Here is a 19055-nt window from a genome sequence, read left to right as displayed (position 1 = left end):
CAGTAGTAGTAATGGGCTCGTTTTAATGGAACTTGTGTTAAACACGGAGCTGCCACTGCAAAAGCCCCGGCGTTTCAGCCCCAGCCTTTAGTCGTAGCTGCTTTAATTTAGGTGACTACTGAAAGAAGACAGCGCTCATTTGGCGGCACGCTCCCAACGCAGGGCCAAGGACGCAGATAAAGAGGGATTCACATAGGCGCCATTTACATTTTTTCTCATTTGCATCTGCTTTGCAACTTCTTCAGAACAAGGGTTAGGAAAATGATTCATTTATTCAAGTTGCATGGAGAGGTTTAGAACTTTTCTTTGTGTGGCCGAGGAGACATTTGGGCTGATGGAAAAGCTGCCGTAATGGGGTTCCAATCATTTTAATAGCTTGTGGTTCACTGTTAAACCGAGGCTTTTTCAATAGCATCAGAATAATAGAAATACTGCAATGAAATAAGTGTACTCAAACTCGACTAGGCTAATACGGAAAGTACTGGTGTCTTTGGTTTTTGCGGTGGATGGGGCACAAATGCATCGATTTAATCCCTAAAGTGACTAAAAGCCCTGAGATAAAACGAGAAATGCTTCTTTTTATGGTTGCGTGTATAGGTCAAATCGCAAAAATACATGCAAAAAAACAATAAAAGTGAAGTATAATCTATAATTTGAAGTACATGGACCCTCTGCGTATGAGTTCATGTGTCCATTTTGGATTTGTTGCCACGTTTTACAGCTATTAGCAAAATCTGACCATAAAGTAAAGTTGATTTTATCAGGAAGGAATGGAAGAATATTTTGATATAAGTAAAATACGCTTGGCTTTTGAAAATAGTACTACACTACTACCAAAAGTACTGCACTACTACAAGCCTTTGATGACTTCTTCTTCTTCTTCAAATGGCACTTTTTAATTTCATTTTATTTTCAAAAGAACACGTCAAACATCAGAGTTTTTATACCTTGACTTACTTCTCCGAGTTGTTTTAAATTCCTTTTTCTTCATATTCGGAGTGATTTTTTTCGCCAGTCCCGTCCTATTACGTTCCTTAAATCAAAATAAAATCATGCGCGGTGTTGTTGTCATAAGAGAAGACATCTTTCCACCTTTTGTTTTTTGGTTTTTATCCAACACAGAACATGGAAGTGCATGTGTAACCCCAGATTTGTAATGTATGTGCAGGGTCTTATGTATTGTCTTGGGTGTTGGCCTTCATCCTAGAGGCCTCAGGCTGCGGGCTCCTCTTCCACCAGAAGTCCCCCCGTCCTGGGACCAGATCCTGAGCTGCTCCGGGCACCGCCAGGCCCTGCGTCTGACCCACTTTTTCGGAGGGGGTTCCTCTGCGGTCCCAGGTTGGTCCTCCATCAACTCCGGCTTCGGTAATCCGCCACAGCATCTGCCAATCAAGTCCGACGCGATGACACTCGATGACACGCACGGGCCTCGTCCTCTGTCCTCCTGTCCACCCCGCCCGGACCTCTCAAAGTCAACGAAACATCCCACTGATTATGGCGTTTCGGTGTCAACGGGCACGTCGGTTTTGGGTGGACTTCTCAGACTGATGAAGACGAGACAGCGTGTTTACCGGGTTTTTACGGAGTTATTGATGAAGACTGAGGTTTTTGGCACAGCTTTGGATCACACGATGGAAGTTGGGAAAGAAAAACATCAAGTTGTATCTGTCTGTGTCGCCGGAAATGTGATCAAAATAATGCGACGTGTCCGAAAAGGTAGAAGATACAGGATTGTCGAAGTTGCGCCTGAAAGATGATGGAAAACTGCACAAAATACACCCAAAAAAATGGACTCGGACCAAGAGGAAATGGTAAAAATCCATCAAATCAAACCGTTTTACACTTTGAAGATATATATATGTTTATAATCCTACAAATTTGTCAGAAAACATGTATATTTTTTTGCGAAGTGAAGTGTTTTAGCAAGGATTTGGACGAGATTTGGACACCACAAGTTCCGCTGTTATTGGATTTTCTTGGGCCCATCGCTGACCTCTCCTCAGACTGACAAGGCGATAAGTATCTCACACAAATATTTGACATGTGACCATATATTTGAGCTCGAGCCGAACACGTTCCGAGCCACTCACAAACACAAACGCAGCAGAGGGCGAGGATGGTGAGGGAGCAGCACATCTGACAGCCCACTGCATGAAAGTGAGGCCCTGGAGCATCACATTCTCAGAGAAAATTATAGTTTTGCACATTTGTGTCAATATGCATGTCAAAAGGTAATGGGGGGGAAATAGTGGTGTAGTGTCAGGTGGTGTTGGCCGTGTTTAGCCTGTGGTGAGATCAAAACCAGCTCGTCTCAGGGTCTGAAAAGGCCAGAGCGGCTCCACGACTCCTTCAAACGGCGCGCTCCCCTTTCACCTCATCATGGGCCGGTTTACTGCGAGAGTCATTGTCAAGTGTTCATGCCAAATAAACGGATTTATACAGTGCGCTTTTTAAAACATAGCCACTCTACATGCTAATTTAGGTATTTCTTAAAGTTATATTAATCCAGAAAGGCTGTATAGGAAATGGTTTCACTTTTGACTAAAGATTAAGTGCACTGGGCTGGTATTTTTACACAAACATGGCAGCACTTTGTCACATACGAGCATCACGGTTGCGCACGTTTAACATATTTTACCGCCCGGTTTATGCTGTGTTTCTCTTTTACAAAATGCAAATGGACAGTGAGAGTGTCCGACGCAAACACAACAGTTTCATGGCACTTTTGTACTTTGTTAGACGTGAAATGCAGAACAAACACTTGATTAGGGCGTCACAGAGGAAGGACAAAATAATGAGCGTTTAAAGAGTCACTGATCACATGCCTCTGCTTCAAGTGTGACTCCTGACCCCTGACACAGAGAGACAAGCACTGTCCACTACTGAGACACAAGCCAAGAGAGGAGTATTATTATTATTATTATTATTATTATTATTATTATTATTATTATTATTATTATTGCCATATTATTATTATTATTATTATTATTATTATTATTATTATTATTATTATTGGCATTATTATTAGTATTATTATTATTAGTATTATTATTGGTATTATTATTATTATTATTATTATTATTATTATTATTATTATTATTATTATTATTATTGCCATTATTATTATTATTGCCATTATTATTATTATTGCCATTATTATTACTGCTACTACTCCTATTATTACTACTATTATTACTACTATTTCTACTAGTACAGACTTTCCCCGTGCCAAAGTCAGGTTTGGGGGGAGAAGGGGATAAAATATGTGCTGAGGGAGGGGCTGTGTACCAATCGTTAAAGGGCCTGTGAGTTGATTAGGTTGTGGAGCTGCTGCCTCTGTGCACAGACACAGTCTAAGTCCTTTATCACGGGGAGGCACCGGCGTGGCCTGGAGCTATTGCTGGCCTCGAGCGAAGTACCAGAGAGAAGGAGAAAAGAGAGAGAGGGGGTCTGTCATCAAACTTCATAATAACGCTTGGGCTTTGCCACAGCTGCGCAGTGACCCTTTTATTTTGCTGTGATGGAACAGATAGCTCACTATGAAATAGTGTGAAATTATCATGTCTATTAATTCAGTCAGACATCCACGGTGCTGCACCCCGCCCCCACACCCCACTCTGCGTTTCTTTTATATCCCAACAGAAATATGTGACTTCATACAAATGCTCCATTTTACTAGAATCATTTTTTTATCATCTGTTCATAGAAAATCTGCTCAAGTGCCGCGTGCAACAAAAGTGAACCTGAAACCTGCTGTTATCAATGAGTAAGATAATACAGCACATTATTATTATTATTATTAATATTAGTGTTATTATTATCATTTATATTCACCAGAGGCAGATGTATTATTATTATTATTATTATTATTATTATTATTATTATTATTATTATTATTATTATTATTATTATTATTATTATTATTATTTAGAGTAAAGCGTTGCACATATCGCACATTCTCAGCCAAAACTCTTGCAGCTAAAGTCAGTAGATTTTAGTCATTGCTCATGGACCGTCCCTCCATGTGTCAGTATTAATGAAGCGCGTGCGCAGAGGCCTGGACAGAGACACCGGGGACAGACACCGGAGAAAAGACACGGGAAAAGGACGAGCCTCTGTTTGATAAAAGCCTCAGTTTGATACAGAAAGAGACTTGATTGAAATGGCGTGTGCCGGGCTGACGGGAGCCAGTGAGGGACAAAGCCTGTGCGAAGCCACGGCCACTCGAGCAATTATTCCTCCACGCTGCATTTGGATTAGTGCAATGGAAAGAAGCATATGTTTGGCCCGGGGCGACACTCCCCCCGGCGGACTGCAGAGGACGCAGCGAGAGACGCGAATGACTCAAACTCCAACACCAACTGAATCAAAGCAGCACAAAACACTGGGAGTTTCCTTTAAAAATAACACAGCTCAGGCTCAGGACAGGGCTGTGAGGCTGATTCTCTCCTGCACCAGGTTATCAGGGGCCTAATGCTCAAATATCCTTATTAAAATAGGATTAATCGCGTGAAATACGTTTTATAATGTTTGATAATTCAGTTTCCACATTGTGAGTTTTATTTGAGTCAGTCTTGTGTTTTGTGCTGCGCTCTGGACCTGCACAGGCCCAACACTGGACACACTGTTTATCTAAAGTCACTTAATGTTTTCTAATCGATTACCTAATGTCTGAAGTAATCAAGTCGACGTGGCGGAGGGTTTGACCTCTGTGGGCTTCTTGCAGAGTGGCCAAGGGGCCCGTACAGGGTCAGCCCTGGGCGGGGGGCCAACACACAGAAAGACCCAATTGACAGCTGAAGTCAGAGTTGAGGACAATTAGCCATTTTGCGCTTCACTGAAAACTTTTAAGTCCCATAATTCGATTTCACCAATAACCGTATCAAATGTCATTTTAGGAAAACTCGCCTCGTGTCCAAAGCAGTAAATATAAAATGATCTAATGTGACAGAGCTAAAACAATGCGCTCCAAGACAAAACAAAACATCAGCCACCGTGGTCCCTTTGAGTTTTCGTTTTTAAAGCAAATTCACTGATTAAACCTGAATATAAATGTTTTTAAAAGCTGAACTGAACTAAACTCCCCCCGCGCCACAAACAGCATCAGTGGAGGCGCAGAGTGTGGGCCTAACAGCGCTGCCCCAGATCTCCCGTTTCAGACAACAAGGCTGTGCCCTGCGCCTCTGCTGTTGGTGCTACGGGCTAATTAGGCCACGCAGACTTTCACCAGGACATGATCTGAGCATCAACCAAACCGCGTGTGACCACAAACAATGACGCACATGTGTGCGTAAAAGCGCGTGGATTACGCACTGATTCAAACTGTAAAATATAATAATAATAATAAGACCCAACATGTGATAAATAAAGAAAATCATCGATAGAAAATCTTAAAATGAAAAAGTGACACATTTTAGTGCGTAAAATGTTTTCTCCCCACGGGCCTCTCCAAATGGTCCAATAATGTTCCTCTGCATCACCTCAGAGTCTATGGAACCAGGCAGGTCTGAGAAAATTATTAAGTAAGATTCAAACCTGCAAAAAGGTGACGCCCATTTATTCAAATGTTACATTTTTTACAATAAAATGATATTTTTGTGCTGGTGAAACACGTAAATAAACAGAAGACAATTGGATTTTTAGCATCTCCAATTCCATTACGCACTGATTCCGCCCATTACGTCTTATTAATACGCACCACATTTTCACTATTGTCACAGAACACAACTATTTCAAATGCGTTCGTTTCACTCCCAGAATGCATTTCAAGCAACTCTCTGATACATTTATTAAACGACATTAGCATTAATGACACACGTGAGGGGCTTCCCTTTTGAATCCAGTTTTAATACGATTGTTTTGACTATTTATGCCCTCTCCCCATGCAGCTCGCATCCAAATAGAGCCGGAGCAGCCGGGTACTCTCCCCCTTTATAAGTGAGCTATTGTGCCCGAGGACAGGATCCCACACACAATCTGAGGACTAGAGCCAACAAAAACAGGGCCCTGACAGACAATGCCTCGCTTCACCTGCTCCGGCACCGTGCATCGCAATTATGACAAGGACATGTACAGTTGGGCTTCATTCACCCAACCTCCTGCGGGACAAACACAGACACACGTGCCTCTGAATTAAAGCCTGAAAAATGATCAGAATAAATATGGCTGCTGAGATTGGGAGAGATAAAGAGGATAGGACGATGTGAAATGAGGCAAAGGAGGAAAAAAACAATATAAAACCCCGCGCTCTGCATCAACACGGCCTCATCCAGACTGACGCACAGACCTCTACATGTGCACATATGACGCAAGTGCAGCTCCACGCTCCACCACAGAGCAAAGAAAAGGCCAGCTGTCATTTTTTTTTTTTTTTTTTTTTTTTTTTGCAAGGGCCAGACAAAGGCACGTTAGGAGAATATTCGTTATAATTGTAATTACACTCGGAACACACATAAACATCCACCAGAGTGAGACACGATGCTCATTGATTACACAGCCAGACAACAGCACAAATATTTGATGCGTGTCTTTGAATAAAGATCCAAATATAGTCTGTAACAAGCAAACACTGCACACCAGGCCCATATACATCTCAGAGGGTTTTAGCTGTAGGGTGGCGCTGCGCACTTCAAACGCGCATCTCACTATTATTGTTGTGCCATTTGGCCTGTGTTGGATCCTGCGCTCTGAACTACCAAGTTTAAAGTCAGATTTTTTTATTATACTTGAGGGAAACAATGAGTTCAGCTGCTTATTGCAAAGAGCAACTGTCAAGGGAGACTTAAACTCAATTACTGTAGCAGCTGAAACCGGGAAAAAACACAAGCACGACTCCCAAAGTTAAAGAAAACAGCCAGAGAATCAAAAATTAAATGATATGAATAAAATCGAGATGAAGCGTATCAAATATTTATTTTTTTCTGGGCAACAAAGGACTATAATACATTGACAGGCATGGGAACTATTGCCAGCACATGTGTCTATACAATACAGCTAAAACCGCCTCCAATTTTGGACACTTCGGACAGGACAAGAAGATAATCACGTGGTCCCATGAAAACGTGTTTCTTTTGAATCGAACATTTAAAAAAGACAAGCATTTATTGCTGTTATGGTGCTTTCGAGGAGAGAACAAGAGGTGAGTTCTGATTGGCACAACACACAAGCTTGTATAAAAATATAAACAAATCAACCTCTCGCGGTGTCAAATAAACGGGATGATATTCAGAGAGAGAGATACGAGTTTTATTTGTGGTCAATTTGTTCACTTTGCTTCAATGTCGCCTCAACATGCTACAAGAGGGCTGAAGTGAAATAGATCCCAGAGAAATAAAAAAAATACCCCAAAAACTTCAGGTTTTCTAAGAACAATAAAATCACATGAAGAACTAACCAAAGAGTCAAAACCCACTAAAACAAGGAGGCACCAGATAAATAAAAAAGAACAGACGCACCATATTTACAATTCCCATTAAATTACACATAAATAAATATATACATACATGAACACTGATTCCCTTATATAACTGCGAATCGTGTTGAAATTCAAAAAAAAAGTTCAAGTTGGTCACTTGGAGGAGAACAGCTGATGGAGACCTGTTGGAAAGTTCATTTTTATTCACAATACTGATAAGAATTCATCCGTGTTGAGCTTTTTTCTTGCGTGTTGAGTCCGTGTCACAATCAGCAAATTGAGAAGTAAATGATTTCAGTCTTTGTAGCTCATAAAAATAAAGAGGGGAGAGTTCATAAAAAAGTTCTCTCTGTCTGAGGCAACAACAAAATGTTTTCCTTCCTGGAGCTGTTCCTTTGCAGCGTTCTCTTTTTATTTTTTATAAGAAGAAGACGAGGATGGCCTCTTGTGATTCCAAACAAGTGGTGCGTAAAAAGGAAAGACGCAAAACAGGTGCGGAAGTGGCACGGTCAACTTTATCAATAGTATTTATATGGTATTTATAATATTTATACTGAGTGGACGTGGGTGGGAGCGGGAGCATGGAGCAGGTGAAAATGTGGGCCCTGGGAGCAGATGGTGGCGTCACTTTCTGTGCTTCTCGTCTTTGTCTCCGCCTTTAGTGCCGTTGTCTGAGTGACTGTTGGGGTTGTTGTTGAGGTACATTTTGTCCATGGCTTTGATTGCCTCGGTAAGATAGTTCTGCAGCGCCGTGACTGCCGCACACAAGGCCGGCGTGCCGAAGCCGTGTGAGATGAGACTGAAGTGGGTCAAGCAGCTCTGGATTCCCGGTTCGAGGATCGGCTGCGGCCGTGAGTTTCCCAAAGGCGAGCGGTCCTGCGACAACAGGTCTGTGAACTCTTTGCACACTTGCCTGGAGGCAGAGAGAAGCGCGTGTTAACAAACCAAGCATCAACCTTTCAGCACACACAGACGGACAGGCAAATGCATTTTTATCACAGAGAATCCGTTTGACATTTGCGCATCGAGGCTTGAAAAAAATTAGGCCGATGTAATAAAACGCACTTTACTGTTTTAAAGGGATTTCTCTGAGTGCAAAAAAACACAAAGGAAGCGTGAAATAAATTGCTCCAATAAATGCACGCAGATCCTTTCGTGATTACTTGTAAGTTGCCATAGCTACCAAGAGTTTGATAAAATGGCGCGCCATCAATACCGAAACAGGCCCGCGCCCGCGCGTGTGTCAGGAAGCCCGTGTTTCAGTTTGACGCGCAGTAAAAATAACCAATGGCAGCGTTGGAAAGGACCCAGCCATGTGTCAGCGCACTGAAATCACAGGCTAAACTAATTGCTCCTGGAAGAAAAAAAATGTGCCAAGTGAAGGCATAATATCTCCACACATCCAGCGCACGTGCAGGACTGGTGCGTCTTTACGCACGAAATGGGCCTTAAAAAAAAACTACTAAAAAGTGTTCACATAGATGACACCAAGAGGCTCAGAACAACACGGGATGAATGTGATGTGACAATATGGAATTGAATGTTAGCACTTACTTTGTGGCCAATAGCATGTTTTTTCTTTGGACTTGTTCATTTGGATCGGAATGCTGACGGTTTACATATTCAGCTACTGCCTTGGCTGGAAACTCAGTCTCACAGACATAACCAAAGTCTCTGGCAAGATGCACGGCTTCGCCTGGGAAATAGAGAGAGGAATTGGTGATTATTCATTGCGCTTCAGTCACACATTATGGATTTGATCTGATCTGTACAGAACAGTCAAACTACAATAACGCGAGGCTCACAGAGAAGTGTGAGCCTAAATAAGGAGAATAAAAGCTGCACATATGAATCACACTGTTCTGTTTAACACGGGGCCATTGATCACGAGAGCGCGCGGCACTGAGGGTCCACAGACATGGGAACAGATTACACAAGATGTGGCATTCTTGAGACATACTAAGACAATCTCTTCTCATTCTTGGTTTTTGGTTTTCATTTCCTGAAGCACTTGAGTTTTTACTGCGGGGCTTCCTGCTCCAAAGCCTCCGGAAGTGCGCATGCGCCAATTAGCATCAAAGCTCGAGTCCAGTAAACTCGATTCCATAAAAAGGAACGGATCATAAACAATGACAGTACTTAAAGAAAACGCACTGTCCCTTCACTAAGCAGCTGTCCTGACACAAACACGCACGTGCGCACACCCGCCCCCACGTGCCACCTCCTTATTACCTTCACTCCTACATTTCTCGGGGCTCATTACAATACACCACCAAATTTCTACGAAGCTCAATGAATATTGCATTTGGTCCTCCTGCAATAATGATTAACAAGGACCAATGAACCGGCGCGCGCTTTCACCTTTGGAAACCCACAGCTCCAAATACCACCGCACTGAAGAGGCCACTCAGTTCAACTGCGACGGAATGGATCCATCCAGTCACGAAAAGGCATCTTTTCAGTGCGCCATAATTGACTCATTTATTCTTTAATAGACTCAAAACATATAGCTCCAAATAGGTCAGTGCGATTTGCATGCAACACAAGATCTTCAGCACAAGCAACAGAAGCTATTAACGAAAGAATTAAGCGAACATTAAACCACAGCCCCGCCGCCACATCCACACTGTATGAATGTTTGAAACAATGCAGGGTTAATAAATCAATCGACTTCTCCTGCACGAGGTGAAGCGGCTCAGCGGTGCCTAATAAACAAGCAATAATTAACTGGACTTCAACACAAATTCATCCAGTGGGTAAACTAGGCCAGGCGCGGACCTGCGCTCCTCAAAGAGAAGGCCAAACGCTGCAAAGCCACTAGCAGCACACTCTCTCCAGCCCCGGCTCTGTCTGTGTGTGTCTGTGTGTGTCTGTGTGTCTCTGTGTGTCTCTGTGTGTGTCTCTGTGTGTCTGTGTCTGTGTGTGTGTGTCTGTGTGTGTCTCACACATCCTTCATGCTTTATTACTTGCGAGGCAAAGTCGGTCCACATTACACGGATGAGCGCATATGCTGATTTCCAACACAGAGAAAGAGAGTGAGGGAGAGACAAGAGGAGTGGAGGAAGGAGGGGGGCTCATCAGATATCGCGGGAATAACGACAGTGAAAACGAGATTTGAAAACTTACCTTCTACGAGTGACGTCAGCAAGGTGACGTTAGCTGCCTTGCGTCTGCCCGCAGGTAGATTCAAGCCGATTTTATCCAGCTTCTCCCTCAAGGATCTCCCACCGTTTTTAGACTTGGCCCTGCAGACGACGAGACAAAGCAGAAAGACACTGTAGAGGCGTGTGCGTGGAGGAATGTGAGATACATGTGGACAAAGAAACACCGAGGATATGAAAGAGTCTCCTGCAAATTCATCTGAACTGATGGAAGATCAGGAATATGATGAGGCTGAGTTAAACATGTGCCTTTTGCCACATTGTGGTTTGTTTTTGTGACCATCATCATCATCATTATTATCATTATTTTTTTATTATTATTATTATTATTGGTTTTATAACAAAATCTGCTCTGTTGTTTGTTTTGTTTGTTTAAATCCAGATTTTCTATCTCGGATTAGCACAGGATGAATTCTGTCTGTGTGATTAACATTATAAATACAGCTAAAGGAGAGGGAGCGTGTTTGCCAGACAACTACAGTACAAAATGAATAAATAAAGGCCTACTTAATAGGCAGCGCTATTACAGGCTGCGTGTGCGCAGCACTTCACAGGACTGTTCACTGGAGACCAATGTTTTCACGCGTAATGCCTTCACTGGGCCTATAGAGCGGCTCTGAAACGCACTAGGCCTACACTCATTTGAGATAGAGGGAGAGGGAAGTTAATATGGAATTTAACAGACCCCTTCTGCTTTAAATGCAGGAGCTGGGTGTCATGGTTGGTCGATTTTAATTATTCTTGGTACAGAGCAGAGAGAGGGGAGAGGGGGAGAAGCGGCTCACTACAAGAATCGAGGCTTGTATAAAAACGCAGGTAGATTGTGACATGGACACTCACCTCCGCAGCACCCCGCCCAGCAGCGACGCGTTCAGGCACTCAGGCGGTGAGAGGCGTCTCTGCACCTCGGCCACCGTGACCTTGTACTTTGATGTGGAGCTGAGCAGCGACAAACGACCCGGAACCGAGCAAAAAACCTCATTGGGGTTTACTACCCCACCGAAAAGACCATCCTTATTAACGGGGATGGACACGTTGTTGTTCTTGGATAAAGACACTGGACCTGTAGTAAAATGGAGAGGAAAGGAGGTCAGGGGAAAGAGGGATGGAATTGGGAGTCAGAGGAGAGAGAGACCGTGCTCAGTGAATTTCATGCAATGCAGAGCCTTAACTAAATGAGAAAGGAGGATTAAGTCCTGTACGCCTCCAACAGCCTCAATAAAACACACACTTTTAGATAATAATAATAATAATAATAATAATAATAATAATAATAATAATAATAATAATAATAATAATAATAATAATAATAATAATAATAATAATAATAATGACATTAGCCTGGAGTCATTTAAATGATTCTCATCGTTGCGCGTGACGTTATTAAACATGTTTCCTTCAGTGTTTGGACAGATCCTTTTGAGAACAAGTAAAACAGCGGGTGAAATGTGCAGCGGGGCAGAGGCTCCAGGCTCCAGGCTCCGGGCTCCAGGCTCCGGGCTCTGGCTCTGGGGTCTCGGTCTGGGCTCTGGCTCTGGCTCTACTCGGGGTTTGGTGCGAGCGCAGTAACCGGAGACAAAGGCGACCGCGCGCCTTTGGATAGATCACTTGTGACATTAATGGCTCAGGGGAGTCTAATAGAGACAATAGGAGTTAAACGAACTCTGGAGATTACTAATATAAGAGGACGATGATCAGGCTGATTTGCAGACGCGATTATTCAAAAAGGAAAAATGTTAAAACGGCAATAAAAAATGTGTAATTGTGTTTTATAGTAAACGTGGAACGAATAAGATCAAATGTGAGCCAAGCCCGCCATATTCTGCTCCAATAACCTACAACACTGAAAGGACACGAGCATGAACCGGATCCCCTCTTTAATGTCACCATCACCAGCTCCAACAGGCCTGTGCCACCAGCTCCATTTTAGACTCCAAAGCCCAAGAGCCGAAGAGCCGAAGAGCCGGCACATTATGTCCCTACTTAGGCCTGTATCTTTAATCATCAGCACCACGGGCCTATGCTCCAAACCCACCGCCTCACTCATCTCCCCGCTGCTTTCAAACGCTCTCAGTAAATTCCATCATCGCGCGGAAAAGGGTCGCAGCCCGTTTGATGCACTTGGAAAGCATGTAATGAAAAATAGGCTCGTGCGTATTAGGATCAGTCAGGCATCACGCGCCGCGCCGAGCTCCGTGGAGCAGAATGGGCGCGTGGTGTGTATGTGCGCGTGCGTGTGGAGCCTAGTGGTGGAAATATGCACGATATCTCAGAGGAAATTGCTTACCTTTTTTAATTACAGTCTGGTCGGGAATGTGGATTCCTTGATCCTCAACGGCCTGAGACACAAAACGGACCATTTTAGAACAAAGCGTCAAAATGTGTTTCACTTGTGCGGAACTGAGCGCTCCACACGGCGCTATAACAAAGAATCACGCAATTAGCGGCTACACTGAGCCAAACACACGGCTCCCGAGGCCCATACCTGTTATTATTTCTATTATGTTTTAGCAGGTTACACGGACAGATTCCTCAGACTTAAATAACGCAGCTGCGTCGTCCCATAATCCTGACCTCATTCTGCGTCAGATTGGCTTAGAAACTTGTCATCTATTGGTTAGTAATTAAGGCAGCGTAACCCATTAAAGCCCTATAAACTAATTAGAGGATTATTGTTTTTATTCTCAATTTAAAATCACAAAATACACCGGAAAAGAAAAAAAAAAAAGTCATTTCTGTATTTAGCCTCTTTATTGTGCAGCAGCTGCGCGCGTTCACTCCTGGATTTATTACTTGCCGGTGCAGAGCCACTATTCATATTGTTTCATTATGAGTTATTTCATAAAGACACGGGGTTCAAACAAAACCTCAAATAGTAAAATTGCATTTGACACGATTTTAATGTGTGAACGAGTGACTGTTACACAATAAATGCAAAGCCGAGGTCGATATCAACGCGTGCGTAAAAGTGGAAAATACGCACAGTAAATGTATTAGGCCCAGTGTTATTTAAGGAGCACAATTACACAGAAATATCTCATGTGATCTGTGACTAAATGTATTTGAACGATTCTCTGTCAAACCTAAAAAATAAAATACACATCTCTATATATTTTAGCAGATTGATTGCATCATTTTTGTGCCATAAATTCAGCAGAAATAAACAGTAAAAACGTCTCTTTCTTCTCAGACAATACGCGGTAAATTAAATGAACATTTCTCACCTGAACATCTTCTAATGAGTGAGGTATTCCATGGATAGGGATAGAGTCCGAGAGTCCCGTGTCGATGCCGTGTCCGGACGGCAGCAGCACCTCCCTGCGGTACTCCCGGCACAGCTGATGGGGCAAGCTGCGGTGCTGGTGCAGCAGGCCGCTTTCCTGACTCTGCCTCTGACCCGGCCATCCCGGGTGCTGCGGCTGCGGCTGTGCGTGTAGAGAGTTGAGTGAGTAGGGGTCGTTGACGTGTGAGTAAGGGTCCTGAGACTGCGGGTAGATAGGCTGGTAGGGCGGAGGGAAGTACGGAGGCTGGAAGTCCGAGTTGGGTGTGTGGGAGAGCGGAGGCGCGCTCGTGTAGGGGCTCTGGCCCACGCCGCCCAGCTGAGGTAGCCTGGCTGTCCCATTGCTGGTGCCGTCATGACGATCCTAAGACGCACAGAATGGAGCATTAGAAAAGAGAACCACAGATTTATTTACAACCAATGAAGAAGGCGCAGGGCTGGAGTTAAGTTCCACGGGCTGGTTTATTCTGTCAGGGTTTTGCATTGGCCAAATTAAATCCACATTCATTTATTATTATTATTATCTCTTTTTTTTCCTTTTTTTTTTTTTTTTTTTTACAAATACTTTTTTTTCTTGTTAAAAAAACAGGCCGACAATAAAATAAATGAATAATTTAAATATTCACAATTAAAACACAACTGATCGTGCGTTTTTCAGACTCACACAGAATTGTTTCGTAATAAAAGAGGATTTGATCGACTCAGGCTCAAACTTACCATCGCGGAAAAACTGTGCACTAACATGGTACTGATTTTTTTGGTGCTCTAAAGGGAAAGTTCTCTACACACTTGTGCGTGTTTCAGGGAGCTGGTGCGAGCGATGGCTTTGACCAACAGCAACAACGACCGAAATCTCCCACAAAAACAAAATGTGTCTTCTGCAAGATCGCGACGGCCCAGCGATCAGATGCGCGCCGCAGCAGGACAATAATCCATCAGAAACGAAAGGTAAAATCCCCACTGCCCTTCATCTGGCGCTGAACAACGAAGGTTTTTCGGATTTTCGCCTCAAAAAGTTTCTCTCGTCCCTCTGGCTTCTATCACAATGCAGCCGTCCTCCTGCTTGAGCTCATTATAGCACCAGAGCCGCTTCTTCGTCTCCCTCTCGCACTCCTAATCGGACGCACTCATGACTATTAATATTAGAGCAATACTAAATAACAACAAGAGGGAGGAAAAAGACTGGTTCGGAAATCAGGCGTGAAGCGGAGGACGCAACTCAAGGCAGGACTCTGCGCTTAAATGACGTCCATTGAAAGGAGGAATCAGTATATCTAATCAGAGCAGCGGAGAGGGAGAGAGAGAGAGACAAAAAAGAGGGACATTCACTCTGAGTCTGACGAATCAGGAGTGAGGAGGGAGGGAGGAGGGAGAGAGGGAGGGGGCACTTTAAAAGGGTCCCAGGGCCAAAGCGCAAAAAGTGAAAGAAATATATAGGAATAAAGGAGGTGGACCAGAGACAAAAAGAAGGCGCAATGGAAGGAAACAATGTGCACCTCTGAGCCGGGTGAGCGTCCCGCACGCGCCGCGACAGGCGCGTCCAGCACCGGCGCGTTTCGAGCGCTCGTCCCTTTGTTTTCCACGTCAGAGTCCGACTGTGAGCTGTCTTCCATCGGGTCAGCGAGTCCCACAGACCGCTGTCTGCCTCCACAAGCCCGTGTCGCACCTGCTGACTTTTAACTTTAACCCGGAAAGACGAAGCCAATAAAATGACGCCAAAATAAAGCCGCTTTACGCGCGTCCAAATGTGAAGAATCGTAATGTGGCACCGGGGATTCGTTCAGTCTTTCTGATAATTGGGACTTTACGCATAAATCTTCCAAACACAGAGCAGCATTTATTGCTTTCACTGCCACGTTTCCTCGTACGGCTCAAAAAAACACGTCGGACCAGCTTCTCCACTCCCTGACTCTGTCAAACTTCACCCGTAACAAACACGCGGCGCAGTGACCTGCAGCACACACTGAACACGTCCACAGCATTTACGAATAAAATACAGCAACAGACTCAGGGCTCTCAGCTAAATATTTAGCAAGAAAAAAAAAAAAGAAAAAAAAATACATAATTATTTTAATAAAAGCACCACACCAACAAGACACGTGTTTTTGTGATTAAAACAAATTATAATATTTGCTTTTAAATTAGGACAATATTTGACCGATATTACACTGTTATTATTATTATTATTATTATTATTATTATTATTATTATTATTATTATTATTATTATTATTATTATTATTATTAATTTATTGCGAATATAGCAATCATAAAAAAATTAAAAATAGTCTGTCTGGAGGAAGGACATTTATGTTACAGTCTGGTCTTAAACGGTGTAAAACAATGAAACTATATTTTTAAAAATATAATTTACAAATGTCATGATAAAAATGTAAAAATGCATAAAGCAGCCTTACCTCGCAGTCTTCATATTTAATGTTATCTGTTAGTTTCCAGAGCATTTTCATGGGTTGCAGAGGTGGCCTTTGAGTAGAACACAGGTATCGCCTTATGGTCTTGTTTTCACTCAGTGGATTGTGGCTCCCGCTCAGAAAAACTACTTTTTATTGCAGCGGTGCAGCTGTGTGTCTGTCTGGCGCTCTGAGGTCTCCCTCTAATGGTGGAAGTTGAAGCAGGCTGTGCAGTGTATAATAACACACAGAGCACTGGCCCTCATTAGCATATCAACAGCCGTTTTGATTCTCCCATCTGCCTCTCCTGCGCCCAATGGACAGCGCACAGGTACAAAAAAAAAAAAGTTTACGACACGCGCGTATTATTTGTACTGTGGAGTCAGGTGTGTGTGAGGGAGGGCGCGCACAGGGTCCCAGCGCGCACCTGGGACTGTTGGACTTACAATAAATGTATAGGAGTTTTGTGCAGATAAAACAGGCTGTGGTAAATATATTTGGACTTTAATAACTTTAAATAACTCTTGAAACATTTGCTGTAGAGCTGGACTCGTGGTGCCACTGACTGTTCAACGTCACAGGCTATAAAAAAATCACTCTGTCACCAAATTTGGAGTAACTGTGATTCTTCCTGTGTGTTTAATTTGTGCAGCTAAACCCCATGAAGCATAAACACAATTTTAACCTGTATTTTGTCATGTTTTTGTTGTGTTAATTCACATATATTTAGAGTTTGCTTCTGGTCACTTGCAGAATCAGATGCAAATAACATATCCGCAGTTTTTTGTTATTGTCAATGTCACTCCTGATTTTTTTTTTTTAACTGTTATTTTAATCCCAGTGAGATTCTGTAAACGTTATGTTAATAGTGTGGGTCATGTGGATCTACAGTGGGTCTACAGGTCCACAAAGACGCGCGTGGTCCTGGATTATAAAGGAGGGGGCAGTGTAAATGATTAACACAACAACATGGGCCTGATCCATGTGAATGAGCGGCTCCGGGAGTCGGCTCTGCTCTGTCGCCGGCCCGGCTCTCACCTCAGCGGGTCGTGGGGTCAGCAGACAGGTTACCAGCTATTTTAAGGCGTTGGCTTCATTTTCAAACCTTAAAAAACCTGTATTACCATTTGTGCTGCAGCCCCTCATTTACTAAACGAGGTGTTGTTGTTGTTATTAATGAGGAGTAAAGATGAAACCAGCGCGCAGTGACAGGCCGGACTGCTCCTCTGCTCCTGTTTTCTCCTGTGTTTAGAGGAGTTTTACGAAAGGAACGGGCTAAAACAGGCGCAGTGACAGGCCAGACTGCTCCTGTTTGCTCCTCTGCTCCTGTTTTTTGCTCCTCTGCTCCTGTGTTTTAGTGGAGTTTCATAAAAGGAACAGGCTAAAACAGGCGCAGTGATTTTACGCACACGCCTCCCATAAAAAGTTCCAAACGTGCCTCTTCTCCTGGTCTTCAACAAACATTTAAACACACAGACACACACATACACACACATTTGTTTATACATTAGACTCAGGACAGTCTGCACCAGGGACATATCACCGTTTGGGGAGTAATCAAAGCGCACAGCCATGTCCGCGCAGGAAACTTCAGCTCCACAAACAACGCGTAAAATAAAGTCATTTTAAAAGAAAACCCGCGCGTAAAGAGTCACAGGACAGGGCTTGGTTTGCGTGGATTTGACACAGAACTTACATGTTTCAAAGAGCTGCATTAAAGCCAACATGATGACAGCTTTAAACACGTCTCTTTGTCATAAAAAAAAGAAACACATACCTGCCATTCCCCCATTTTGCCCATCACTGACATCCTCTGTGCGCCGCTGCCTTTGGACTCTCCTCTTTATTTTCTTCTTTGCTGATCAATAAATCTCATGTACCTCTTCGATAGAAAAGTAAAAGTTTGTCTCTTTTTTTTTTTGGCCTGAAGTGGAGTTGTGTCACCTGGCCATAAAAGCGGTGCGCGGTGGATACCTGGTGACGCATGCGCAATGGTGCGGGCGTGGACTGGGAGGAATAACTCATCCTTCCCCTCCTGGCTTAAGTAAACACACACAGGACTGAAAACAGAGAGAAAACGTGGTGTTAGTTTAAGTTATTTAAAAAAAAAACTTTAAAAAAAACCCAAACTAATAGTGTTAAATCAGTTCAATGCGCAGAAATGATGCGAATGTGCAGAAATGGAAGAGTTAAGATGGTTCTAAAGCAGATTAATGTGTAAAAACTGGGATAAAACGCAAGTCTGTGCTCAGCCAAAACACACCAGTAAGGTTCATTTGAAATATATTTAAAACTTGCTTAATATTTGACTTAAAACACACCAGCAAACAGACATCTCCTGCAGCTGAGGCCTGTATGTTTCAGTGGATCACCAGGGTCACATTTACAGTTATATTTCTATTTTACGCACAGATCCTGCTCATAAATCTCACTCCAATCGACTCATGCAACAAGAACAGCTCACAGCCACACGCCCTACTAATGACATGATCCTGCTAAATAATAATATTGATATTTAAATACTGTTAAAAACTGATTTTTCAAAGAGCATTATTCAACAAAGTTTTGTGCAGATTCAAAAGTGCCACCAGCGCGCTCCAACTTGTTGCCTATTCCGCTTGAACTGCGTGGTCAAATCCAAAAGATTGCTCGCAGGGTTTTGAGACTGTTGAGAATTCACGTTGGGAGGCTGCATGGGTTGTGTTAGAGCGCCACGTAGCGGTACTTTAAGGAATATACAGGAGAAGAGTGACATGTGGAGCTGTGCTGGGAAAACTCTCTTCAAAAGGA

At 43.2% G+C, this 19055-nt stretch overlaps 1 protein-coding gene across 4 annotated transcripts; it reads right to left on the bottom strand.

Moving 5' to 3' along the window:
• Window positions 1-6386: 6386 nt before the first annotated feature.
• tfap2a (transcription factor AP-2 alpha) lies at window positions 6387-18223 on the bottom strand. Of its 4 annotated transcripts, none has more exons than XM_033986017.2 (7): window positions 14573-15146; window positions 13800-14219; window positions 12863-12914; window positions 11416-11638; window positions 10541-10659; window positions 8969-9110; window positions 6387-8327 (listed from the first exon to the last, which is right to left on the bottom strand). In XM_033986017.2, the coding sequence occupies exons 1-7, from the start codon at window positions 14597-14599 to the stop codon at window positions 8039-8041; spliced, it is 1272 nt and encodes a 423-aa protein (XP_033841908.1). In that variant the 5' UTR covers window positions 14600-15146; the 3' UTR covers window positions 6387-8038. The 4 variants fall into 4 exon arrangements, with proteins under 4 accessions (XP_033841908.1, XP_055086203.1, XP_033841907.1 ...); XM_055230228.1 differs by lacking the exon at window positions 14573-15146 and adding an exon at window positions 18043-18223 and having other exon boundaries at window positions 6873-8327; XM_033986016.2 differs by lacking the exon at window positions 14573-15146 and adding an exon at window positions 16272-16522 and having other exon boundaries at window positions 6873-8327.
• Between the last annotated feature and the right edge of the window lie 832 nt (window positions 18224-19055).

The sequence above is a fragment of the Periophthalmus magnuspinnatus genome, chromosome 20 (genome assembly GCF_009829125.3).
Source record: "Periophthalmus magnuspinnatus isolate fPerMag1 chromosome 20, fPerMag1.2.pri, whole genome shotgun sequence".
Lineage (NCBI taxonomy): Eukaryota > Metazoa > Chordata > Actinopteri > Gobiiformes > Gobiidae > Periophthalmus > Periophthalmus magnuspinnatus.
Note: the sequence above shows the minus strand (reverse complement) of the source record. Positions and strands in the feature narration are given on the sequence as shown.

What these genes read in the sequence shown, in the direction of transcription:
- tfap2a (XM_033986015.2), bottom strand. Translation starts at nt 15,468, where the DNA reads ATGGAAGACAGCTCACAGTCGGACTCTGACGTGGAAAACAAAGGGACG. An exon ending in GACGCTCACCCGGCTCAGAG is followed by an intron (nt 14,220 to 15,351) that starts GTGCACATTGTT and finishes TGTGCGTCTTAG; the next exon opens with GATCGTCATGACGGCACCAG. An exon ending in GCTGACGTCACTCGTAGAAG is followed by an intron (nt 9,111 to 10,540) that starts GTAAGTTTTCAA and finishes TCTATTTCCCAG; the next exon opens with GCGAAGCCGTGCATCTTGCC.